Genomic DNA, 27,069 nt, shown 5'->3' with positions numbered 1-27,069 from the left:
CAGAGGGTCCTATCTGCTTGGAGTTTGCCCTTAAAACCTCAGGAACTAAACTGGAGAAATCAACTGAATTAAATTAGAATTGATTTGCACATTGGTCTCATATTTCTGCAACTAGTCTGTTTCTTTACAGCAGAAAACAAAACTTTGTGTTTTGGTGAGGCTGTGTAGTGAATCACAAAGACATAGCAATTTAAAGGGGTTTTTATTGTATTGCACAAGGTATTTATGCAATCCATGTAGTACTGTATTGAAGGATCCACATTTTGCAAACATTGGCTGCTGCTGCACACATCACTAGCATTGTGAATAACCAGTGCCTTCTTCAAAAAGTAAAATAACCAGTTGCAAGTTTAAGCATGTTGTGGAAATAAATGAAGAAAAAAGCAAGGACTATTAATACATATTTCTCTTCAAACACACAAATATACAATTTTCAGAAGAGCACCAATAATGCCAAGCAATTATTTTGATGAGATACTGTATGTGTAGGCTCTGCAGTAAAAAGCCAATATGCACACAGAAAATATATTTCAACTTTTAAAATAATTTAACCATAATATCTTGCATGTGTCACCTGTTTACAACATAACATTTCATATACAATGTCAGGCCCAATCCTCAACTTGTGTAAATTTGTGCATACTCATTTAAAGCAACTGAGACTCTGGACCAGGTTATTCAAGCCAAAAAAGCCTTCAAACTGTTCACAACTGAATTCAGAGCTGCAGTATAAGACCAAGAAAGTAGTTATGGTGAATTTATAACAGAAATGGTACTATGGAAAATGAAGAGAAACACTATAAAACCCTCAAACACAAGGTTCTAGAAAGAGGCCTACATGTAAAGTGATATTGTAATAACTTATAAAAGTGAATAATTAGTATCAGTCTCCTTTCTGACATTAAGAGATTCTCACATATTCAGAAGCCTGTAGAAGTGAACTAAGCAAATGTCACAATCAGTATCATCCTCAAACACTGTTTTTTAAGTTTCTGATCATTAATACTGGTACTTAAAAACATTTTGTATTTGCTGAAACTGATTATTAAAATTTACCTTCCTGATATGAGAATTTAGTGTAATAAAAATCATGAAAAACAATAGGTAAAAAAATAGTATTTTAAGAATATTTTTAAAAACTCATCATACAACTGCAAATACAGCTGATTTTTAAGCATCTGCTTTTGAATGGTGGTCTTTTGTTTTGTTTTGTTTTTTTTAAGTGAATCACTTATAAAGAAGCAAGGGAGTACCAGTTCTAAGATTTATTTTTGTCCATTACATTGAGGACCTCATCCAAAAGTGAGGGCCCCAAGTCAAGTTGTAATGAGAGAAGGGAGCCTGCAAGATCTGAAAGGGATTCTTCAGACTTTGTCTTGGTTAGTTCACATGAAAGCCGACTGTCATCCAGTAAATCCGCTGTTTGCCAATCCGTGCATCGTTCAGAAAAGCTGGATGAGTGACTGTCGCTACCGTTGGTAAAATGTGAAGAAGAACCGTTTTGCCCCCATATGTCATCTTTGTACGTTTCTTCATCCTCCATCTCTTTACCTTTCTCCTGCAGCTTTTCTTCTATTACTGGCTCACAGCTAAGCCGAGGATTTCTGGATGACCTGATGGATTCTTGCTTTGAATTAAATGTCACTGGTGACAACAACGGCAATGTAAGGGCTTGAGAACCCCCAATGGCAGGAAGGGAAATAGCATTTTTGAGCACTGGTGATGGAGTTTCTGTAAACATGGATTCAGAAGTGCTGTTTGCCCTTAAGAATTCATTGTGGATACCAGACTGGCTAAGTCTGGTTTCCCCTTCATTTCCCGGCAACAGCTCATAGTTGCCCTGCAAAAATGAGATGTCTCCGAAAACATCATGCTGTCCCTCTTTTCCAATGTGTATGGTATGACGAAAATCTCCAAGCGGAGGACTGATCATATCAGGAGATAAGATATCCCTTAGTTTGAATTTCTTCCCTTTCTTATTGTTAGCAGCTTTCAAGTAGATGGGTGTCTTGGCTGGCATCTTGCTTGTAGTTTCTGAGAGAAGTAGTTAAAAAAAAAAAAAAAAAAAAGGGAAGGAGAAGCCTCTTACAAAGCCAGCTCTTCTCAGGAGACCTTCAGTGTTAGCAACGTTACATCATCATCTTGAACCACCCTTGCACACAAACTCTTACTCTTCTGATGCAGAGAACTGTGGAGTATGTGAAGGTAAATGTCTCCCACATCAGCTCTTCGCAAGGTAGAGCACAGGTTCTCGGGTCAGGTACCAACCAAATGCCCTGCTACTTCCTCAACTTGAGAAAACCTGCATGGGATACAAAATAAGGTTATCATTAATTTTTCATGGTTCATTCAGTCTTGTTTTTACCAAACTCCAAAATTATTAATGGTACTGACAGTTCCAGCCTACAGATTTGCTTTATGATGTTGCTTCCCTTCATTAGGCAGGCTAAAAGAGTTCAGATTAACAAGGGCCACCTAACCTTTCTCTGACTCCATCGCTTTTTTTGAAGTCAGACTTTTTAGACACAGTTGCTGAGCACAATTCATTTGATAAATATCACTATCTCAATCTTTCCTCTCCTTATTGCGGCATTCAAAATGCGGACCTTTAAGAACACATGAAGAAACACATTTATAACATTCAACGACATGAAGTTTTTGGTAGATCCAGGAAAGCTGACAGTCATTCAGAAAACTGTTTTAGATATGGAGTAGACTCCCTTGATTGAGATAACTGGGTAATCAGATTAGCATTCAGATACTTCCAATTAGTTCTGGAACACTCACAAACTGTAATGTCTCCAGTAATTGTGCCCATTTAAACAGATAGCTTTAGGAACTAGAAAGAAGAGCACATCCAGGTCTTTACAATTTGTTAGGAACATCCAAACTCACATGCTTTAGAGGAGACTGATTCTTGTGACTATATTCTTTAGGCTACATGAATTCTTCATAGCAACTAGTTATAGACTAGCTCATGAATTATGCAGATCACGAGGCCACAGTGATTTAGAGTTGCTCTGTGCAACCAATTTTAACAGTCTCTGCAAACCATGTTGTCCTACTAGAATGTGGTCTTTCAAAGGTCTGATAGAGCTAACAAGGGCTAACAGGCTATTAAGTCAAAAAGCTATTGAAAACCACTCTTTTTTAGTACTTTAATGGCATAGTTCTTCCTTATAGTGTCAGTTTCTAACTCTTGGACACTCTCAGAATTAACACATTTTTTCTCCTGGACATTTTTATACATTTTTCTATTAAGTCCATGCACCACAGATCCCCCTCTCTCATTAGAATACTCAGCTACAAATCCGTCACCCTATGTCCATCACCAACCACCCCCACTGTGCAAAGGAGATTACAGCTTTCACACAGCAAGACTGTTCCATATCATAAGAGGAGGGAGCTGGCTGTAACAAGGGCTGCTTTTGCTGCCTTTTACTTATGCCCTGGCAGGGTTTTTCCTTCACCAAATTAAGCCCAGTACAAATCACCAGGTTTAAAATTTAGCACTGTATGGCTACACACCCAGCTTGTCAAGAAGCATTCATGCATTTTAACAAATCCTTTAACCACAGTAATTAGTTCCTACAGTTGGGCACTTAACTGTGCATCACAAGGGAAGCTGGGAGTCTAGCCAGGTCAGTGCTTTGGATTTTTTGATTCCCACCAGGTATCTACTGCACTTTGATAATGCTGAAGAGCCCTCCCCCACAAAATATATCAGATGTAAACATGTTAAAGCTGAAATACAAAAGAAGTTCAATAATTTGATGTTGGGGAAGATGAAACAGGAAACCCTTATAAATATGATTGCCTGGCCTTCAATTTATGAGAGCATTTTATACTTTTAAGATCAATTTTGAAAATACAATTGATTGCATCAATCAATTAAAAGCACTTCAAAGCTTTGTCCTACACAACAAAATGGTAATTCATCAGGATCTACAATATACTAGGAGATTCACATTACTCCATGGCAGTACTGCAAGATACAAAAGTAATTCCTGAATAAGATCTCTGCATGTGCCACCTGCAATGGGAACAGAACTGATCAGTCAAATCAACCCTGCAGTTTTAAGGTCTAAAACTCACTGCATTGTTTCCCCCCATTTATCACTCTGCCCAAGCAACCCATTTAATGAAACAGAACGTCCTCAACTCTACAGAGAAGACTATTATCAAACAAAGAGAATGCTGAGGTTGTTTTACAGTTATCTAGGGGACTCAGCTCTATCTCACTTCCTAGAAATAACATGCCAAATTCCCTCTGATTTTAATTTCTCATTCTTTAAGGTCTTTTAATTTGAATGAATGCGAATGTAATGACAATGTGGTCCAAAGTCATGCCTGTTGGTCACTAGTTTAAAAATGAAAGATAAATGGTAGTTCATTCAAAGCTTTCAAGGCTCCCACCACTTCGGATCTGAATCAAAAACCATTATCCAACCAAATTCCACAGGGAGGTTTAAAAAAAACTTGAAGGACACAATGAAACATCTGAACATCAGGAAATATTTAAAAGAAAATGTAAAATAACTCCTATGTATAAATAGGCCATTTTAACATACAAGAAAAGCACTACATTTTATTTAGCTCATAGCTCAGGGGGAAAAAATACAAAAACTCTGAAAGCAGCACAAACTTTGGAGATCCAAATCTCCTTTAGTTCTTGCACTACGAGACAGCCCCAGTAAGGGGCAGTGTAAAACCACACTACCTGAGATGATACTGCAAGAGACTCCACTATCAGGAATTCTAAACCCTCTATACAGCACTCCCTTTAATTGTGAAGGCCTTGCCTTCCATTTGGCCAGTGCAAGAGACTTTACATTTGAAGAGAAGAAATTTCACAATTACATGCCTAGTGCAAGCACCATTTTCTCTGCTGAAACCAAAGGCCATTCTTACTGCAGATTTCAGTACCCACAGTACTGGAAATCTGCAAACTACACCTTTTAAATAAAAGAAAAGGGCTCCCTTCTCAATGGACAGGCCTTCCATGCACAACATAACACAGCTTCAGAACAACTGTATTTTGTTTCTGCATACCTATCCTCTTTGTCAACTACTGCCTAAAGGAGTGCAGATTTTTAGATACTTCAAACAAATAAATCTGGATATATTCACTAAATCCACAATACTATTTTTATTCATATTTAATTTGCAATTAAATAAGGAAGAATCCATATAAATAATTAACATATAGGATATCTATACACACACACATATATAGGATATCTATACACACACACACACATATATTATATATATATATAGTAGTTCTTTTAGTAAGAAAAAAAAATCTATAAATCAAACTTTGGCAAATGAAGAAAAACCCAACAAGATTAAGCTTCCAGCTCAAATCCTAGAAGACAAAAATTAGTCCACAAGATTTTCACAAGAATCTTAACACCTTAACACCTGCACTCAACAAGATTTAATGGAATCTCAAGGGCACATGGGCTAAGAGAAGGGACACAACACAACCCAGTCTTGATATCAGGCTACACAATAAATTTCTCCTTGTCTTAAAATGAGACCTTTTTCAGATCTTACTGCTAAAAAAGTCTTGTTTTGACTAATTTCAGCTCAGTAACCAAGTGATTGTATAGCTAAATTGGAAAGCTGAGTGAGAAATTACCAGAAAACCAGAAGTCTGCAATCCTGGACTGCCAGCCTACAGTGGAAGACCTTAATTTAAGAGAAAAACAACATGAAAGGGTTTTCATTACAGTTGAAAAGATATCCCCTCCCCTAATAAGATCCAAGCATGAGCCAAACCAGAGGAATTTCAGCCCAGAGAAAATTAAAGTTTTAGTATGGCTGTAGCACTTGCTCATTTTCATTCCTATCACTTCACACTCTCATATAAGTATTTTGCTTGGTAACAAAGACCAATATTTTTAGAGGTGCTTCTCAATCTGCCTTCTGTCCACTCAGCAATCATCACCTTCCACACAGCTCAAAGTTTTCCATGGATGCCTTAGCTTATTCCACGGTCCATTTTAAAAAGACAGACTATCAGCAAATATCTCAACAGCTAAGCCTGCAAAGCCAGAGACAAATAAGGGTCAAAGTGCAAACTTTTATTTGTGCACACATCCCAGGAAACATAGATCCTTTAGCAAAGAAATTAGAGAAAGAAAATCACATTTTCACAGAGCAGAGCCAGAAGTGACTGTGTGTGCTGGGAAGTCTCTGGGCTTTCTCCAGGGCAACCCCTTGCAAAGGCTCTGCCTTACACATCACTGACTAGAAGCATGTGAAACTCAGAGAAAGGCCTTTCCAATGCATAATTTAAAACATAAATTAATTACCTTATGGAGCAAGTCAATAAGAGAAAACTGAGTCTATACATCATCTAAATAGGCAAATGAAAGCACAGCAACATAGCAAAAGACAGACAAAACTATGCAACAAGCAGCTGCAACTTTTCTACATGATGAAGTATCTGCAAGCATAGAAGAATTAGACTTTAGGGCTTCGTTTTAGGTTTTAGCTATCACAGCTTTCAGCAGTACAAACAAACTTAAGAACATCCTGGTCAATTACTTTCACTATGTCTAAAACAGCATCAAGTGTAAAACACATTTTTACTGGTTTTATAAGAGGGCCATGCAGTCACAGTTCCTGAATGCTAGTGAAATACACTCCCAGATAACCAAGTCCTCAGGTGCAAGAAAAGCATCAGATGATGCACCACAGAGCTTACCTCTTATGCTTCTGGGGACTCAGGTGTCCTTATCAACCATCAGGCTCTGAAGACAAGAGGCCACAAGTCTGTCCACTTCCAGACCAGACCACCAGCTCTCCACTTATAAAGCACTACCTTCTAAGTAGCTTAAACCACATCAGGTGCTAACACTTCTCCCTCCAGATTGTTTATCTAAATTTACATTGTTTATAAGAGGCAGAGCCTTTGAATTCATCTGTATTAAAGTCAACTTCCCTTGATCAGGTTAGAAAGTCCTTGGCTCCTTTTCTTCTCCTTTCATCAAAGAATTGGCACCTTCCTGATTAAAGCTACAGATTTAATTACTTATAAAAACAATCAGGCTAAACACACTTCAGTTCAAATAATTTTCTCAACTGCACTCAACTGACTCTCCTGGATCAAGTCTTACCTATTTCACTGTGCCATCACATACACTATTTAGAAAATGAAGGAAAAAAAATCCCAAATAATTTCCACAGCTACAGAAGCACAGGTCAAGAGAAGACCTGACTCTATGTTGCAGTTAATTAATTTCTACATTGCCCTAAAAAGACAGAGATGCCATGTGCTAGCTGTGAAGGTATTTGTCCACCCTTCTCTTAAAATTCCCCATACATGCAGACTACATACATTAATTTACTTCACAGAGGTCAGTCAACAGAGAATATGCCCCTAAATTGTTCCCTGGTCCAATCTGGGTCCTGATTAATAGAATAAGTTATTTTATCTATTCTAGCTGTGGATAAATAAAAAAAAAAATTAAAAGCAAAAAAAATCACATAAGCATATAATTTGACTTCCCTTGCCATAAAACAATCTTTTCCACATGAATCAAAGACAAATAGTACACTAGCTGTGAGTTGTCCACTCGAAGAAGGGTTAACTGCGGCTAAGTGTAAGCACAGACAGGGACAGGCTGCATACAGTGCATTTCTCTCCAGATATCTTCCATTTCTCCAGCAGCTTCCTCTCCCCCCCCCCCCCCCCCCCCCCAAAACCTAGATTTACAAACAAAGGAAAAACAAGTACTTGATTTTTAATTATTGACTCATTTAACTCTTGCCACCCTCCTCAGCACTCTTTCAAACAGATCAACCTTGTGAAAATCATGTTAACTAAACCAGGGAACACTTTCAACTAATTTTAAACCTTTAAAGTACTCATATATTATATGGAAATGAATGAAGTATTACATCTATTTAAGTATTTAGCTTGTAGTAAAAAGAAACAAAGGAGAGCAAAGCTCGTTTGGAGGGAAGGAAAAAAAAAAGGTCTAATTTGAGCAACTGGCCTCAGTCTCTGGTTATTATTTTGTTCTTTATCAGTCTGAGATTACAAATGTCCTTTATCAACCAGAAACCTTCATCCTTGTTAAGGTACTTGAACACTAACCAGGTTGTTTCTCAGTCATCCTTTTTGAACAAAGTGAACAGGGGGAATTCCTCATGTGGTGATAGTGGGGGGATAACTTTAAGCCTTCTGGTGTCCCTCCCTCTCTCTTTTGAACCACCTCCAATTTTTCAACATTGTTTTCCAAGCAGATCAGAATTAATGACAATAGTTCAATATAATTCTCCCTAACAGCATATATGAAGATAAAATCACTTCTTTCTTCCCATCATCACTGCCTTGTTTATAAACAAGATCATACTTCTCCTCTTATTCTCACCCTCTTACAACAGGAATTTTCCTGTATTTACAGGGTAGAATTATATTACAAACCATTTAAGAATTCTTGTGCTGGTATAATAAAAACAAGTTCTCCAGGCAGAATAAATTATACTGGAAAAAGCAGATTTTGTTATCCTTGCTTTTTATTGGTTCAGAGTGGGCATCTCCATATTCTTTTTTTTTTTTTAGGATCAATATACAAATATATTAATTTAATCAACAAATTTTGGCAGCACAGCCAGTGGCAGTGCTCATGTTACACTGTTTGTCCAGTAAGACTCTACTCCTTTCCTTGGGGGAGAGAAAAGCTAAAAAGCTTTCCAAATTTATCATTCTCCAGCAAATAAACTGGATTTACATTCTATGGGATAAAAAGCAATGCCATACTTTAGAAAGAGAAACATTTTATTTCAATGTGCTCAAGCTGCAAATCAACAAATCAGTTGAGCTTTCTCTGTCTCCCTCACCAATATACTTCACCAATATCCATCACCTGCAAATTTGTACTACAACAATTTTGAACTTATTTGCAAGATGCTCATAAAAATAATATGCAATGCATACCACATAAATAAATCTCTGCATTGTATCAGTAGAAATACACCCCTCTTTGATGTTGACTTATTTTGACATTTACTCTGAGATTCCAAATATTTTTAATACATGCTTTGTTAACACTGTAGAGGACTAACATTTGTAAAATCTGGTTGTGATGAAATAAGAAAATAAATGCCTTACACAGTCTATTTTTGCAACTGTGCTTACAACCACTTGTTAGAATAGTAATTAATAACTCTTTTTTATCAAGTATTTTTTTTAACTTTTCAACAGGTTTGAATCACAGCTTACTTTCAGCTTTGAAAAGTTAGCATCTTTTCTAGAACAATAAAAACCTTCCTTTCTTTTCTCCTCTTCTCCAGAGACAAGGATTTAATGAGCTCACTGTATTCTGTTGTTCAGCTTCATGGATGGAAACAGGCCCCTTTTCACTACCTTCTCCTTAGCTTTGTTGGCTGGTACATTCATACATACAGATTTAATACCATATAGTTCATTGGCTTCCAAAACCTGGATGAGCACAAGCCCATGCAGATTTAGGCAGAGGTGCATGTCAGCACAAGGTGCAGCAGAGCACGTTAATAACACAGCCAGCCACGGTGAGGTTATGCTACATCAGACTGCACGCTGAGGCACAGTCACACATCTCCTCCTCCTACAGAGTCACACACCACATGAGCAAATAGCTGGCTACCATAAACCCATAAGGCACCAGCTGGACAGGCTTAAAAACTTGTCCATCGCTTCTCTTCAGCCATAGGGAAAAACATGAAATGGGACAAAAAATGCCCCCTACAAGCCGAGCCGATGTGCCACCTAAAAGCTGGCAAACTGCTCTGGTTGAAATCTCAACTGTCCCCGGCGATGTCAGCCAGCACTCAGATCAGTTTAAGTGGATTAGGAATCCACACTCCACACCCTTGGTGATTCTGAGCAGGTTAGCATAGATGGCTTTCTCTTTTGACACAGAGGGTGTAGTTCCTCAGCCCAACTCTGCTCCCAAAGCCGGTTTGAGAAGTTCCCACCTTGGATTCCTCACTGCACATTGCTGGTTCCTGGTTCTGCACCGCAGTTCCTTGTACTCTTCACAGGCAGACAGATCACAGTCACACTTCAAACTGGTCACAGCCGCAGTCCTCTCCACTGACTCACTTTACAGGACAGGCTCAGCAACAGCAGCAGCTGCCCGATGGCAGTGCTTCAAGAGAGATCAAGCCCAATATAACTTGCTGTCAGAAAGGCATTCTCTCCTTCCCCCCTACCGTGTACACACACTTGACCCCTTACAGGCCAGTTCAGCACACAACAAGCTGAAAACTAACTAGGAAGGAAGTATAAAATCACTAGGCTTGGTGTGAGACTGCTTCTCTCTGCTGTAAAAGGCCTTTCATTAGCTAAGCTATCTCTTGAGACACCACTCTTGGAAAGCAAGGAGTTGTGGCAGAAGGGCTGGCCAAGCCTCAACCAGCTCTCCTGCAAGGAAAAACGTCCAAGGAATTACATCCAGACTTTATGCACTCCTGATGCAAAAATGGCTTTGTAGCTCCACTTGTTTCTGCCTTAGGGTTCCCAAGACCGCGGTCATACTGAAATTAAGTTCTTCTAACTTTATTTAATATATTCATGCTATTTTTGGAAAATACCCTTAGTTTAAAATTTCCATAATTGCTAGCTACTGACAAAAGGCAATCTAAAATATAAGTATCCTCCAAGGTTTCAAGAAAAAAAAAAAAAAAACCCAACCACCAAACCCACAAAACCCTACCCTGAACTCCTGACCTCCAATTCTCAAATATGCTTCATCTGTAAGTCAAATACTCCTTATCATCTCCTTAAAACACAGAAGTGACATAGGCATATCACAATCATCAGTTCTATTATTCATTTTTCAGAGTGTTTAAATAAGTATTGACCATCTTTAAGTGGCTGATAAACTAGTTTTAAAACAAACTTGAAAGCCAGAGACCCTTCTATAAGCAAAGACTAACAATGAGGTAGAGATATATAGATATGGAAAAATCTAAAGTTGCACAGGACTTATTTTTTTAATTACACAAAAGAAGGATGAATCTTGTGCTTTGTTGCAGTTCTACCTTCTTCAGAGAGTTGAATGGTCATCAGGATGAGAGCAAAGTTGATGGCCTTGGGGTAGATGGGACAAAGGAAATGCTTCAATAGATTTAAAAAATCCTCACTGAATTACTTTTTTGGTCCAACTCATGCCCCCTTTAAAAATGGGGCTGAAATCACACAGCAAATAGGGCTTCTAAAATTTTATTATCTACATGCAGTTTCAAGTATACTGTTAGTACAGCTAAGGTTTATCACCCTTATATGAAACAAAAGGGAAAACCCAGAAATTACATCTTCACAGTGAGTTTATACTCTGCTTCTGACAAAACAACTCCACTATTTGGAGGCACCATTTGAGCAGAGGTAAGAATCTGGAAGAATAAGTGACAACTGGAAGACATGTCATATTCTGGTGCTGCTCTGCAACATGTCAGTGACACCTGCAACGTGCCCCAACTCACAGGGATGCAGCGAAGGAGTCCCAACTTTCTCTCAATACATTTGGTTCTCTGCCTTGAGTTACTTTGTACTCAACTGATCAGACTTCCTTTTTTCTGGAATATATCAAGTAGTATCAGGGTGAATTCACACTTTGTGCCAATAGTCATATTTCACATACTGCTTTTAAAACCGGTCAGAGCAAATTAGTCTAATTTGAAAGAAATTAACATACCCAGCACTTGTACAGAGGTGTACTGTCTGAATATCCAGAGTGCACAGTGGCAATTCGGTGCTAAAGCTAGTTTACTGATTAGCAGCCGATATTTCTTTCACACACTAAATCCCACACATTTAATTAAACTGTCCAAAATATTGTTGTATCAAATCCCACTAAAGCCACCTTCTCAACACTCAGGGTTTACATCAGCCAGCACTCAGCACCTATCTTCCCATTATTGTAGCCATATTTCAAAAGAGAAGTACAGATCTAAGACAAAGCTTAAGCCAAACGGTGAATGAGATGACAGCCCTTGTACAGACTGGACTTGGAGCTTGCCTGTGCAGGCAACATGAGAGGATAAGTACATGGGTCAGGGAAGCAGGCTGGATCCAAGCAGACCCAGTGTACTGCAAGTTAAGTCCTGTCTTTGCAAATTTCTGGAAAAGTGTTTTGCAGACATTCGTTTTCTCTCAGCTCTCTGCAGGGGCTCCTGCTTAGAGCTCTGCCTTGAGACTTCAAGAGAACATAAATCTCTCTGTTCAAAGGTCAATATTTCAAAGTGCTCCAAAATGGACGTTTTGTTTTCAGAAGTAGTGTCAAGGGAAGGCATATTGGCGGCAAAAAGAAAACTTGTAGTGGGCAGTCACATTAGGGTAATGTAATCATGACTCATGCTCCTCACCCATTTCCTGACTAGGGCTGTGCATGATCAAAAGAAAGCCAGCCACAGTAATGCTGCCGCTCGTTAATGTTAGCTGGCCTGAAAGGATTACAAACTACCAGAAAACAAACTCATTGCAGAGCATCCTATTTAAAGCCTGACATAAATCGACACTGACAAACACAGTGGCGTAACACCAATCAAAACAACTTGTCTTTGTTGCGAGAAACAAGTTACAACTTTTATTAGTTCTCCTACTCGAACCAACCCTCTCACACACCTTTAAAATACTGTAAATCCTTGGGAGGACGCCTGGGGAGAAGGAGAATGTCTAGATGCTAGGTAGTATCTAGAGAAACACAAGATGCAAGGACCTTTTGAAGAGAGGATCACACCGAACTCAGACTGCCGTAAAACAACTACCACCTCTCCAAAAAGGCTGTAAAAGAACATACAGATGGGACAAAGCACGAACTGGGCTTAAATGTCTCCCACCTTATAAGAAGAGCACTACACGAGGCAATTTCTGTCCCAGTGTTCCCCTGTTGAGCATCCTGAGTGAAGCATGTGCTTAATGATGCAAATTGCTCTTCATTTGTATGTAGACTTCTTCAGCAGAAAACAGATTTCAGATCCTTGTTGGGACCCTGGTCACATTTAATTTGTTCCAAACCCCACATTAATGAAAACCCCAAAATTAATCAGATATTTCAAGAGAAACTAGGCTAGACATTAGGTAACAGATGCCAACACCCAGCTGTACCTCTCTGCAGCCCTCACAGGCCAGATAGAATCATTCAGGCTGGAAAAGACCTTTAAGATCAAGTCAACAGACAACTCCTTTCCCTTCCTCCTACCTCAGAAGCAGATCTAGGAGCCTATATTTGCAGGTCCCTCTCACTCCTTTACAAATGCCAAGTAAGTGCTAAACATGCTCCTCAGCACCAGTTACTGTGTTCCTTATGGTACTTCCAACAAGGGAGATCAAAGGGGAGAGAGATTCTGAAGGCGACCATTACATACATAATCCATTGACAAAATCACTGTCCATAGGTTTAAGACTGATCAGCAGTGGCATTCCACTCTCAGGATACTGAAGAGACCTCTACCAGGTATCTGACAGCCAAATTCAACCCAAATTTAACAACTGTCTTTTTAGCAATGCCTCAGCTCACCATTTAGCAATCTTTCCCTTTTGCCCCTCACATTAAACAGAGATGACAGGTGGGAGAAGCAAAGTGTTGCACAAGGCAAAAGTTATGTTTAGGTCTGAGTAAACCAATACCAGCTAAGTGTACTGAGTCTATACTTTATCCAGGTTGCAGTAATTACTTCAGAGTTGAGAGAAGCTGATTCTGAAATGGAGCACTCACACATATACCAGGGCTTTATATTGCATTGTGACACTTGCTGCTGGACTGTTAAAGCTCTGTTCATCTTGTTCACACAACTCTAGCAGCACAGAAATGAGGTGTAGCAATCCCCTTGGGCATGGATGCACCTTGGTATTGACCAAGAACGAGCTGTTACCACATGCTGCAAGTCCTTAATGTACCAATACATACAACTGGTATGGAAAGCAGTGGTGTGTAGGCAGAAAAATAAAAGAACTTAATTCTGGGACCTACTTTCCCATGTAAAGGACATATTTATTTACTTAATCCTCTAATAAGTAGGTAAGATGAAATGCTACCTTTACTGCAGGCTATTTAAAGCAAATTTCTGATGGTTCTTTCAAGCTCCAGGGAGTCAAAATTCAAGACATGTGAGAAGCACTACATTGCTTAGTGTGGTTTACCATCCTTAAAAATTTAAGAAAAGATGACATGCTTTAGAGTCCAGGGCAACATAGCTACAGTGCTGACAAAAACTTCTGCTGGGGGAGAAGGGAAATCAAGCAAAATAAAACACAACAACAATAAAAGAAACACTGCAATACCAACTCAGAAAACAAAAGCAATGTAAAGATGGTCAGAAATCAAGCCACCTAAATAAGTGGACAGGTATTCCTGATTTTCTTACTGCAGGCAAAGGAAGAAAAACTGAAGTCAATTTCCTTGTCCTGGGCTCAAATCCAAACCATATTCAGCAAAAAAACCCCACAACATATAATAGTGTAACAATGCATTAGGATTGCATTAATTTAAGGAACAGTGTAGGCCTCTCTTCTCTTGTCCATATGGTTCTTTTAACAGAGATAGCATCTGTGGAAACAAAGGCAAGGAACAAACTATAACTCCCTGAATTACACAACAGCAGAGACACTATACTCAAGAAGTTTAAGAGGGAACTTGCATTCAAGTAGGGCATCAACATTTCAAGTGTTGCTGCTTCAGTACTGGACCAGAAGAAATTATTGGATAATGTAGGGCCTGTTCCACAGGCTCTCTGGATATAGCTCCCTTGGAAAGGAGGAGAAAAACCATAAACAAAAGACTCAAACATAGTTCCATCAAAAGGCATGTACGGTAACTTCTAAAAGGAAGATATCACCCAAGGGGCATTCTTTCTTTCCCTGTGCACATGCCTGCTAACCTGGATTCACCAGAGGTATGCTCCTTCCGGCTGCAGAAGCAGTGGGCAGCATACCTGGGCTTCTTTCTTGGAGCCCAAGGAAATCCTTACTGGAGGAAAGTTTTAAATAGTTCACCAACAGCTACTTAGACCAATGTAAAAAGTAGCTCAGCAACACCCTTACTGCTGTAGTCACAGGCTTCCTAAGTTAAACCACATCCTTGAATAAAATGGAATTTTGTTGTTCTTTTGTTTGTTCCCTCAGAACACAGCACTAAATAGAGTTCATCCTACAATAATTAAAATTAAATATATATCTTCTTAAATAAAAATCCAGCCACGGATATACTGCTGTTAAACTTCTATTCCTGGAAAGACCATAACCCATTCACTTGACAGGACAAAAATGGGAAGAGACAATTTAGCATGGGAAAGGAAAAAGGCACAAACAACAATGAAAAGAAAAAAATCTGCACCTAGTCAGTAAGCTAAAACTCTCCAAGTACAAGACATTAGCAGCTTGCAGAAAAGCAGTTAACTTTTTATAGTCACCAGGTTCCCAGATTAATGGCTGTGATTGAGTTCACACCTCCCAGAGTGTTTCAAATTGTCTGAAACAGGCAGGCAAGTTCAGTCAGGGCGCCTAGAGGCTGAAAAAGCATTACATCTTAAAGCAAAATCTCAACTTTAAAAGCAAAAAATCATGAATACCTGAAAAACCCAGAGACTCTTAACCTGACCTGAATTTGGACTATTATGTTGCCAGTGACTTATTATCCAGCACACAAATTCAGTGCTGTTTTAGAACTTGATTAAGGCTAATAAATAATAAAACTCCCTTAATACCTCTTGCTAGTTACCTTTCTTATGCAGAAGATACAGAAAATTTTTTCACTTGTTTTATGAGACACCAAAATATTCTTCTTGAGCTTTCCACTGAAATTCTGTAATTTCCTATGTACCCGGAAACAGCCATGTGCTCCTGAGTCAAACACTTTGCTGATAGCTTTGAAAACAGTTAACTAAGATAACTTTTTGAGTCACTAGTTTACATCTTTTCTCCTTCAACAGTAATTGAATCAGTGTAATTATTGGACGCTATGCTGCAAATTAGATCAGAATCAAAACTCTTGCTTTACTAAATAGATTACAAGATACAAAACTGGTACATCTCAGTGGAAGGACAACTTGCAATATATATAGCTCTTTTAGCCCAGTACATTCACTGAAAAACCACAAATATTCTTTTTTATGCTGTCACAGTATCTTAGATCAATTATGAGTTCTTACACAGCAGCTTAACATGCCTGATTTCATAGGAGTTTCTCTCCAATTGCAGGCCCTAAAAGGTACTGCCACTCCCAAGTCAGACTAATGATACAAATAAAAATTGTAGCTTTTTTCTAAGGGTATTTGGAGTTGTGTGGGCTTTCTGTTCAGCAGGACTTGAAGCCTGCATTACCAGTGCTCTTTAAACTCTTTGCCTTGAATTGATCCATTTCGGTTTGAAAACTACCCTAAGACGATCTGTACTGGAACACGTAGAATCAAAGAGAAAAATCAACAGGTAGAAAATGAAATTGAGGGATAGAGTGGCCTTGATCAACTGTGTCCTGATTTCAACTCGGATAGAGTTAATTTTTATCCTGGTAGCTGGTCCAGTGTTGTGCTGTGTTTAGATTTAGGGTGAGAATAATGTTGATAACACAGTGATGGTTCAGATGTTGCTAAGCAGCGTTTACACAAAGTCACTGCCTTTTCAGCTTCTCACTCCACCCCAGCAGTGAGTAGGCTGGGGAGAAGCTGAGAGGTGACATGGCCAGGACGCTGACCCGCACTGTCCAAAGGGATGTCCCACAGCATATGGTATCATGGTCAGGATACAAACCAGGGGAAAGGCGGCCACGGGCCACTGCTCAGGAACTGGCTGGGCATTGGTCAGCAGGTGGTGAGCAATTGCACTGTGCATCCCTTGTTTTGTACATTTGAATTGTTTTATGATTATTCATTCCTTTTCTGTCCTATTAAATTGTCTTTATCTCAACCTATGAATTTCACCTTTTTCCCCCTAATTCTCTCCAGTTGCCACTGGGTGGGGAAGGAGTGAGCAAGCAGCTGTGTGCTGTTCAGTTACCTGTCAGGTTAAACCACCTCAAGCCGGTATCTGAACCCCAGCAAGCCACTTGAGTTTTAACAGCAGCCCTAGTCATGCACTCAAGTTTAAAATGGAAGACTAAATCACAAAGGCCACAGTTTCAGGAAGGAGGACTGTGCTCAGAAACAGAAATAAGAGGCCAGAAGAGTTAACCAGGCTGAACCTCATCCTCTTGAACTGTAGTCATAAGGGGCTAGTGCAATTCCCTGCTCCATGCGAGGGCACTGCAAGAAAAGATCCAGTATTTCTGTATTTGGCTATCACCATGTCCAGTTCCTGTAGCCACAATTCTAAGAGGGTTCATGAAACAAAAGAAAGTTCCAGGAGAGCCACAAGACTGACATTATCACTTACATTTCATAGATGCACAGAAACATTAAGGTTGGAAAAGACCTTTAAGATCATAAAGTCCAACTATTTAGCTTCAGTTTGCTAGACTGAAGCTAGTCAAAGCAATTATAAGGGAAATATACATTTTTGGAACAGCAAGAACAATTTACTCAGGCTTATGGTAGATTCTCTGTTATTTGAATAATTGTTAGTTTTTTGTTTGTTTTTTAAGAAATTACTGTTCTTTAATTCAAACAATTCAGGCAGAGCCAGGAGTCATACTGACACAGAACTGGATAATGATTCAGGAAAGGCCTACAGCTTGTCATAAGCAAGTTCCCAGTGGTCTGGTCTGACTTTTATCATTCAAGATATGAACAGTATTCTTCCCTAAATTCATGGCATTTCTCTTAAGAATTAAATACTTGGAAAAGCATTTTTATCTCAGTAATGGCACACTAAATTTTTAGAGCATTTCTGTCCACAGATTTTGTTTCCTTGGCCATCAAGATGATTATGAAGGTTGAAAGGACAAATCTCCTGGTAGTTATCAGAATAGCCTCTCATCAAAACTGTTGTTTGTAAAGTTCTCATCTTTCAGCACAAAATAGAAGAAAAAAGTAGATCTGTTTTGGACATTACTTCAAATCCTGCATGGAGAACCAAATAAATTCTGTCCTGTCAAATTGCCATCAACAGTTTGAGATGTTGCAAGCTTTAAAAGCTGTTCCTCCTTTGACACTGTGCAAGCAGAAGGGCATCCATTTCACAGCAACTTAGGCCTCTTTAAAATGTTACATTTTTCCTGTTCGTTTTGAAGTACAGCTGTCCAAGAGGGGTATCTAAGATCCATGATCAAGTGGAACCCATGTCCAACTACAGATACCCAGTTTTGAAGAAAAACACACAATTAAAAATAGTCTATGTGGCTTCATTCACTTTTACACAAAAAAAAAAAAAAAAAAAATCACACAGTTCTTGAACTTGAAAATACAACTCTAACTTCTTCTCAAATCACATCTCCTCTGTACAGTTACCACTGCAAAACTTGACTTTGGGACCATATTTGTACTTTCAGGATACTTATCCCAAAATGACAAACTTTGAAATTTGGAAAGCCCAATAACTACCACCAGCTACCTCAGCAGATGGATTCAAAGAACACACTGAATCAGAACACCTGAAAAATCATCTGGTACCATTTCAGCAATGTTCTTAAATGTATACACACACACAGACAGCTGCTCCTACTTCTGCAGATACCACTTTTATTACAGAAGGAATACACACAATTTCTCAGCTGATGCCTTTTTAACACATCCACCTACACTTCAGCTGTCTTGAAAGCTTCCATTTCAAGGCTTATTTTCAGAGTTGTTTATCAATATCTGACACTGCCATTCAACATTTTCTATCCTCTTCTGCAGCCATCTGTGTTTATTGGGAGGACTAGGAGGTGGGAGAATTTTCACCAAAGTTTTTAAACTGTTTCTCTAATGAGATAAAACAAAATTATCTAATTCTACTCCCCAGCTGTATCATAAGGTCCTTTACTCCTACAGATACAAACCATGAAAATCCACAACATTGCTAACAGGATCTGGCACTTCTGTACTTTTAAATGTGTCATTTCCTGTCATTCTGAATTAGCAGGACAGGCAATGTCAAGGTGTTAAAGTGTGTAATTTTTTACAAGATTCAGTAGCTTTGGTGTCTGACACCTAGAACCTTCTGAAATCCAGTCTATTGAAAATATTAGCCCTCATTGCTTACATTGCTCCATCCCCACAAACAATTCAGCTGGCAGGAATAGCCATCAACCCAAATTCAGATCAGTGATGGAACCTCTGCATAAAAACCAGGGATGTGGAACCAGGAGATGGAGGACAGTGGTTGTGGGGAAGGAATTAAGGTTTATTCACAGATGCAAGGAACAAAGACATTTACACAGGCTTGATACAGGAAAATTGGTTGGAATTTAGCAACAGAAGTAATTTGCATGTTTAGACTGTTCTTTTGTGATTGAAGGCTGCTTCTTTCCTTGCAGATTTTTCAGTTATATGCAGATTGCATATTTGTATTTTCAGAGATTATTTGGATACACTTAAAGATGTACACTTGAATGGATATACTGTTCATACCAAAGGCAATGTCAAAAAGCCTCCAATTTCTCTGTTGTTGCTTCATTAGATAACAATTCTATCACTTCCACCCATACAGCTGTCAGAGAATCTCCCAGTAATCAAAATGTTATACCATGCCACAAAATACCTTATTTACAATTTTCATTTCTCTGCCAAGGTAGAGGCATGGTTGTACTCTCAAGGCAAAATAACTACTGAAACTAACAGGGAAATTAATTGTCAGACAAAAATGTGAAAACCGTCCATAGCATAAATTGTATGATTGTTCAGCACTTCCATTTGGAGAGGCTGGTTTTATTTTTGTCCTCACAAATTCCTTTAGGAACGCCTACAGATTAATAACCCTCTTGGACTCTTGTTATTGTAACTTTTTTTCTTTGGGACCAGAAGCATGCATTTTTAAGAGCTGTACAGTCCACTGCTATCAAATGGATTACTCTGTTGTTCTTGCTGTTGACCTCAGGGGATCTTATCTGAAAGGCTCCAGAGGCTGAGATGGGAATTCATACTGCCTGAAGGTACACAAAGAGAAAACCAGAAGAAACACAGCCTCTCTTTCCACTAAAATCATAGCAAGCAAGTGGGGAGGGACATGCAAAATAGAGCAGCAGCCATGCAAATTACTGGTCTGCTCAGTCCACCATCTTTGTTCCCAAAAACAGATTTTTCCCTTCAGTCTTGAGGATTTCTGTGTGCCACTGATTATTTTGCTGTTACTAATAAACAAGTTAAGCAGAAAGGCTAACAGTAATGAGCAAACCTTTGCATTTAAGTCTTTCATCAAACTGACTAGATGCCACTCCTGCCTTCTAGGCAGCATGACCAAAGTGAATTATTACAAATTTGTACTACTGCAGCATCACACCCCTGACCACAAGCCAGGTATGTAGCATATTAAGAATTACACACACACAAAACGACAGCAATAACATCTCACAGAAGACAGTTCTTCACCTGTTGTGCCTTTTGGGGCAAGGAATACCAACAGAATTGTAGCTGCTGTGAACATCACCTTCCTCCTATTTCACCTTTCCACTCCAACTGTTTGGACTGAAGCAAAGTACAATCCTGTATGCCATATATACAGCCTATGCATGGACATGCTTCTCCATTCTTCACTTCTATATTCCCATCTGGTTTGCAAACAATCAAACAGAAGAGACCCCCAGATGCATTACATCTCACCCTCCTATGAAGCATGGTTACTATTCCAAGGTCATCTGCTACAGGAGTCATGAGCAAGCAAAGAACAGCCTAGACTTGATCAAGAGCAGTAATCTATGGTATCCAGAGCAGAAACACTGAGCTGCATCTGACCTGCTGGACAATTCATGGCACTACTCCTTCCTTGTCCCTCTTTCACTCACAATGTAGTTCTTCTACTGTTCAAACCTTCCTTAAATTGGGCTAACCCCTAACATTATTTCTAGGAGCAATGTATCCTTCAAAGGGAAACTACACAGCCACAAACCATCCTCCAGATGAATAGAGACAAATAATGGAAAAGCCAAAGAAAAGTGCCTTTGCAAGAACCACAGTGCTGGGCAGAAATGGCATGACTGGCCTTTACATGGCATTACAAAAGGCAGAATCTACACCTTCTTTTCTCTTCATCCTCACTGTGGCATGTGCAACTTCCAGTTTCAAGGATGCTTTTGTTTTTATTCTTTGTAGTTACAGAAACATGTACTCTCAAAGAATCAATGAGTCACATTAATGCTTCAAATCACATGGACCTCATAAAACTCCAGCTGATTAGGCTATCATTTGAAATCTGAACATGAGAACACTAATCTAACCATCCTCTGGAAACATATTTTAACCAAACTGAAACAATGCTTTAGTTCCCAAAATATAGTTTACCAAATAATCCAAAAACAACTACAAAAAAATAAGACAACATTAGCCTCCTCTTCATTAAGATTTATTATTCATACTCTTACAGGGATTAGGATTTCTCCTGGTGAAGAGGGTGACTGAGAGCTCTGCTGGGTAGGGAGCTGGTTTCACCAGCTCTCTGCAGAAAGGCTTCAGAGATGCTGACTGTGGTAGTAGCAGAGCACCTTTGATCTTCCTTGCAGAGTATCACTGAGAATTATGAACCCCATAATTAGAAATATCATATGTAGGGCACTAAGGTTACAAACTCAAAGAACACAAAGTTAGAAAATCCCAAGATTGTATTATTTGTGGAATCATTGGATTCCTTCATCATCTGCACCACCCAAAACAACTATGACAGAGCAGGGGCTTCAGCTTTAGCCCAGAATTTCAAACAGATCTTCCTTTTTTCCTATGTGTCACATAATTCACCCCACATACTATGTAAGACAAGAGAACTATGAAAAATAACATGACCTTAATGCACTTATATATGTATCACCATTTTCTACAGGCTTTTGCCAACTTATGGATATTTGCTTTTACCAGAAAAACAGGCTTTAGAGTTTTGGGTTTGCTTGACTTGAATGATATAATGTATAGATTTCTTAGCAGGGAGGGAAAAAAGGAAATTTCAGACTAACAGTTTGCTTTTATTTACTATTTTTATGCTAGTGGCTAATATTCATAAAGCAAAAAACCCCACATTTGGAATGAAGACTCAACACCTGTTTCCTTTGTTTTAGGCACAACACAAATCCTCAGATACATACAAAGTTTCTACAGCAAAATAGTGAGAAAGGAACTTGAAACACCTGGCATTTCAAAGGGATGAAAAAAAAAAATACACCAAGCCCTACATTTTAGATCTTCCAAGCAAAGATATGAAGTGGTATTTATTTTTAGAAAGTTCTTACAGATGACTTAAAAAAAATTAATTGCCATGTAAATGTACCTAAACAAGCTTGCAGACCTGATTAAGCAAGTTATACCTAGTCTCAGCTTGTCATCAGCTCTTGTATCTCTACAGAAGGTCAGCTGCTGTTTACATGTAATCATAGAAAAGTTCACTTAGCTCGTTCAGAATGAGACCCAGCACAAAAACGGACAGTATCAGCCCATTTAATTTCTTATCTAACATGCTCCCCATTGACCTTTATGACAGAAATCAAAGCAGTGTATCAGATTTGGTGGGCTTTTCTCTATTATTTTGTGCAAGTAAAAACAGCATGAACACAACATTTACATAGATAAGTTGTATGTTGTTGCTTTACCACACATAGTGGGGGCTGAAACCTTAATGTGGCTCCCTGACATTCATGAGATACTAGGTCATCAAGTTTTAAGAGTATTGCAAGACTCGACAGTTTCAAAGATAAGAATAACTGTAATTCAAATTACTTGTGCTATATATACATTTCAGTAAAATGGTCTTGTATTGAAACCTACTAAGATCATGCCGATACAATTTAGTATGAGCATTCAAAAACGACTCTCACATTTTCAGAGTTTTAGGCACTAAAAGTGCTACCTGGCTGTAGCCTCAGCCTGTAAATGGCCTGCAAATGGCTTACCTTTCCTCTTTAAAAAACAAAAGCACAACACAAAAAGGAGTAAAATACATTCAGCAGTTCACTAGCCTCTCAAAAGAAAAATCTCAGTTGCTTACAAAGATTACTGACTAGCTGTGCTCTTGCAGACTTGACTAGTGGTAAAACCATAAGACAAATATTTGTTTCTATATTTGACTATTTATTCCACAAATATCAATGAAACTAAGTAAAGGTATAAATACATCTTGTCACCCCGGCCAACTCTGTCCTCTTTTAATCATCCCATTTTATCTTGGCAGTGTGCTTCCTGAGGCTTTACTGGGTCTTGATTTAACCCCTGAACTATGAGGAAGTTGGTCTTGTCAGCCAGTTCCAGCTGCTCCCATCAGACTCACCTTCCCAGCAGTCACCATGCTGGATCAACATCCTTGCTCAATAACATTAGGAATGTCAATTATGAGTGTAAATACAGAACATTGTAAAATATTGTAAGCAATGTTTATCTGCATGAATGTCAACCAGAAATTTTAATAACACGAGAAGTGTGCCTCTTCTTCAGCATCAGCTTTACTTGAGCTCATGAGTTGTTGCACCTTTTTCTGTCATCCTGCTTCACACTTCACACAGGATGTACTGAACTCGGCAGAAGAGCCAGAACTCTGCTCTCACTGCTCCACCCAGACACATCCCTTAGCACCCTTGAGCCGCTTTCACTGCCTATTAACCCGTCTGCTTAGCGAGAGGAAACCATTGAAAAACAGTCCTCTACCCAACAGCTGAACACAACTCTTCCCACATTCTTGCTGAAGTTCAGACTTCAGGTTATTAGGGAAATTCACCTTGCTATCACACAAACAAACAACACCTTCAGCCAACTGCCTTGCCTATAAGCACTGCACCCATGGAGGTACTGTGGCTTTTAGGTACAGACCACCCAATTAGTTCACTTTTATCACTGGGGGAAGGAGAGTTCTCCATGAGATGGTTCAGATCTTGAGAAAATATATTTACTCTGATGTGATCATAAGAGTGGGAAAAGAAAAAAAACTCAAAAAAAGGATGGTTTTATTTGTTTGTTTCCAAAAAGTAAAATTTGCATGGAGGAGGGTAAAAGCCTGTGGTGGTTTACATCATTATGAAAGGCCAAATAGGCATCAGATGACCTGATCCAAAGCAATTCTGTTAACTAGGGTGAGGAAGAAGAGAAGAACTGGTCAGAGAGCATTGCTAAGCCCCTGAGTGGTCTCACTGGCAAGAAGTAAAGGAGAAACTGACAACAAATTCTGCATGGCAGAAAGAAATTTTTTAAAATGCAAGTTCCCTTTTCTTCCCTTAACTATTTGTCAAAACTTGGGCAGAGGACCAGAATCTCTTCTAGAAGAAGCCATCTAGGTCAGAAGACTATAAACCAAAGCAGGCTCCCTAATTACGAAAAGCTGAGAGCAAAGCATGTTCTGCCATGAACCGTGGCTTTTGTTGGTTAGAGCAAAGCTGATACAAGTGGTTTGGAACAGTTTTAGATGCCTCTTTCAAGTCAATGTGACATCTAGCCACAGCAGGCAAACAGGGATGGTGCAGACCCACGCTGCCACTGCCTCAGGGAAAGAATGGCTCAGGGCTGCCTCTTGGGTGATATCCATCTCTTTCTTTTCTGCAATTCACCCAGGCCACCTCCTGGTGATTCAGGCTGCCTTTACCAATCAGAGAAGAGGGGCAGAGGCAGTTTCTGCAGCCTGGTTTTTACCTCTGTGGATGTACAAGGTGCTGCTCAGACAACAGTAATTGTGATTACCTTTAATCTAAGGAGAAGATAGGCCCTATTGTTTCCTTCCCAGATACCGCTGGCTTATGCTGAGGCCAGGAAAAATCATTCCCTTCCGTACTATCATACTGACCAAAGAACCTGCTCAGTTCCTCTCCTTCGCACGCTGTAATGCAAAACAAATGTTCAAAGCTAGGAGTGCCTGGAACATAGGAGCTTTCTCTTGCTTTTCTGAATGTTTCTGCTGAAAGGCTATTTGTAACACACCACAGAGTGCAACTAAATCTTACTGCTAATGCTAAAACAGGCTGAAACCTTTCAGTACAAGACACTTTAAAAATAAATCCTTGCAACAGTAATCACCTGCTGATACATGCTTTTATGTTTAGCCAGCTGCCAAGATGCCACATCTGTCACTTCTTGCTTCCAGAAATGTGCTTTCCTTTTCTGTAGGGAACGAGAAAATTCTGCTTCTAGAATTGCGCTGAGTATCATGATGCCTTTTTTGGTATCTGTCATTCCTCTAAACATCTGAGGCATAGAACATGGATTATAAGATTTCTGGTAGTGTGTATCTAAAGAATTGTTCAGCTTTAGATTTTAATGCCTTAAGCCTTCTGATTTTTTTTCATCTGCGTTTTCCTGAACAATGTTACATCCTTACAACCTATATATAACTGAAATTAATGGTCTATGCATGAGTCCTTGCCTCCCTCCCAGATATTTTTCAAAGGAAAGTAAGAGATCAAGATCATATTTGTTACATTAAACATTTCATAATAAGCCTTCTTCCTATTTTTAAAACATAGCAACAATCTACAGTGACGCAAGTCCTAAATTAATTGCTTCCTCTATTTTGGTCTCTTTTAAATTTCAACTGAAAATAAATCAAGTCCTTTCTATTAATCTGCAGCCCAACCCAAATTCTCAAATTTGACTTCCCGACTTGAACTCTTAGCTCGACAACCAGCATCACACGGGGTACTGACTTGTCCCAGCGCAGAGCTGGCCCTCGGTGCAGCCCCAGCCGGGCAGGGAGCAGCGCGCTCCAGCGCACGGTTATCTCAGCCCCGCGCAGCAAGGCGCGGCGGCGCAAGGGGACGCACCGCACAAAAAGGGGCGCAGCCTGTTGTTTCAGGGGGTGTAGGCTGGGTATGCCTTCTGCCGCCAAGGCAAGGGCACAAAATCAGGTATGACAAAATACACAGGGATGGAAATTTAAATCGATACAGGGGCGAATTTCAGCTCGGAATTTCAGTGATGTAGAAACACCCCGAGTCCTTCTAAGCGATAGCTCGGGCATGAACCTCCCGAGCAGCCAAACACGATCATTAATGGGTACTTTCTCTGGCTACCCCGAAATGCGTAGCCTCCCTCCCAGCCCCCCGCGGCCGCCCCGCAGGTCAGGAGGGGCAGCGCCGCGTCCCGGTCGCGCAGCCCGGCGGCGGCGGCGGCCCTCCCGCTCCGCTCCCCGACTTACGGCGCTGCCGCTGCTCCCGCGCCGCTCCTCCCTCCCGCGCTATCTCCGTCCCGCCGCTGCGGAGCCGGGAGGGCAGCGGGGCCGCCCCTCCGCGACTGGGGCCGAGCGCGGCACCTGCGAGCGTCCGTCAGCGCGCGGGCGGCGGCGCCCCGTGTGCCGGGGGCGCGGCGCGGGGCCGCGGGCGGCGAGCGGCTGCCGCGGGAGGCGGCGCTGCCGGCGGCGCTGCGGGCGGGGAGGGCGGGCTGCAGGGAAATCCTGGCACCGCGGAGCGCCGGCGGGGAGGCGGGCGGGGACGCCGAGAACAACCGCAGTAACAATAAAAGGTTCCCCCCACCACCCATCTTTTTTTTTTTTTTTTTTTTTTTTTAGCTGTTTTGTGGGGGTGGGGGCATTGCGGGCAGTCCGGGAGCCCCCCCCCCTACACCCTGGTAGTGTCCCGGTGAAGCCCTCGGGTGGGCAACTCCTCTTCCCCCTGTCCCCCGAGCACGGTCAGCTCCGCGGTGCGCTTTAAAGCTAATGATTTCTCAAACCCTCTTGCCCCTCACCTCCTTGGCGCCCCGATCCGTCAGGGGTGAAGCTCAGCCCGCTCTCCGCCCGCCGCACTCATTCTTCCTGCCCGTCCTCCATTATTTACGCGTTGTTAAGGAGCGCTCGGGCTTTCAGGACCCGGCGGTGTGTGATTTACAGGTAACCCGCGCATACTGCGAGAGCGGCGAGGCGCAGGGGCGGCTCCTCCCGCCCGGCGGCGGGGCCGGAGCGGGGCAGCGGGCGGAGGTGCTGCGCGAGGCGCGGACCTCTCCGCGTCGGCCAAGAGCCCTTTAATGACAGATTTAAGGGCACCTGCCCGTCTGTTTTATACAAGTGAAACTGCTTTGCCCAGACGGGAAAGGGCTCAAAATAGCTGTTGG

At 40.5% G+C, this 27,069-nt stretch overlaps 1 protein-coding gene across 2 annotated transcripts; it reads right to left on the bottom strand.

Annotated features, from left to right (window-relative positions):
• Positions 1–185: 185 nt before the first annotated feature.
• CDC42EP3 (CDC42 effector protein 3) lies at positions 186–26,858 on the bottom strand. 2 transcript variants are annotated; one of them, XM_058020362.1, is made up of 2 exons: positions 26,707–26,858; positions 186–2,302 (listed from the first exon to the last, which is right to left on the bottom strand). In XM_058020362.1, exon 2 carries the CDS (start codon positions 2,018–2,020, stop codon positions 1,259–1,261), a length of 762 nt encoding a protein of 253 aa, XP_057876345.1. In that variant the 5' UTR covers positions 2,021–2,302; positions 26,707–26,858; the 3' UTR covers positions 186–1,258. The 2 variants fall into 2 exon arrangements, with proteins under 2 accessions (XP_057876345.1, XP_057876344.1); XM_058020361.1 differs by lacking the exon at positions 26,707–26,858 and adding an exon at positions 26,162–26,275.
• Positions 26,859–27,069: the final 211 nt, after the last annotated feature.

This window comes from Melospiza georgiana, chromosome 3, assembly GCF_028018845.1.
Source record: "Melospiza georgiana isolate bMelGeo1 chromosome 3, bMelGeo1.pri, whole genome shotgun sequence".
Lineage (NCBI taxonomy): Eukaryota > Metazoa > Chordata > Aves > Passeriformes > Passerellidae > Melospiza > Melospiza georgiana.
The sequence above is the reverse complement of the archived record's forward strand: the minus strand, read 5'-3'. Positions and strand labels throughout refer to the sequence as shown.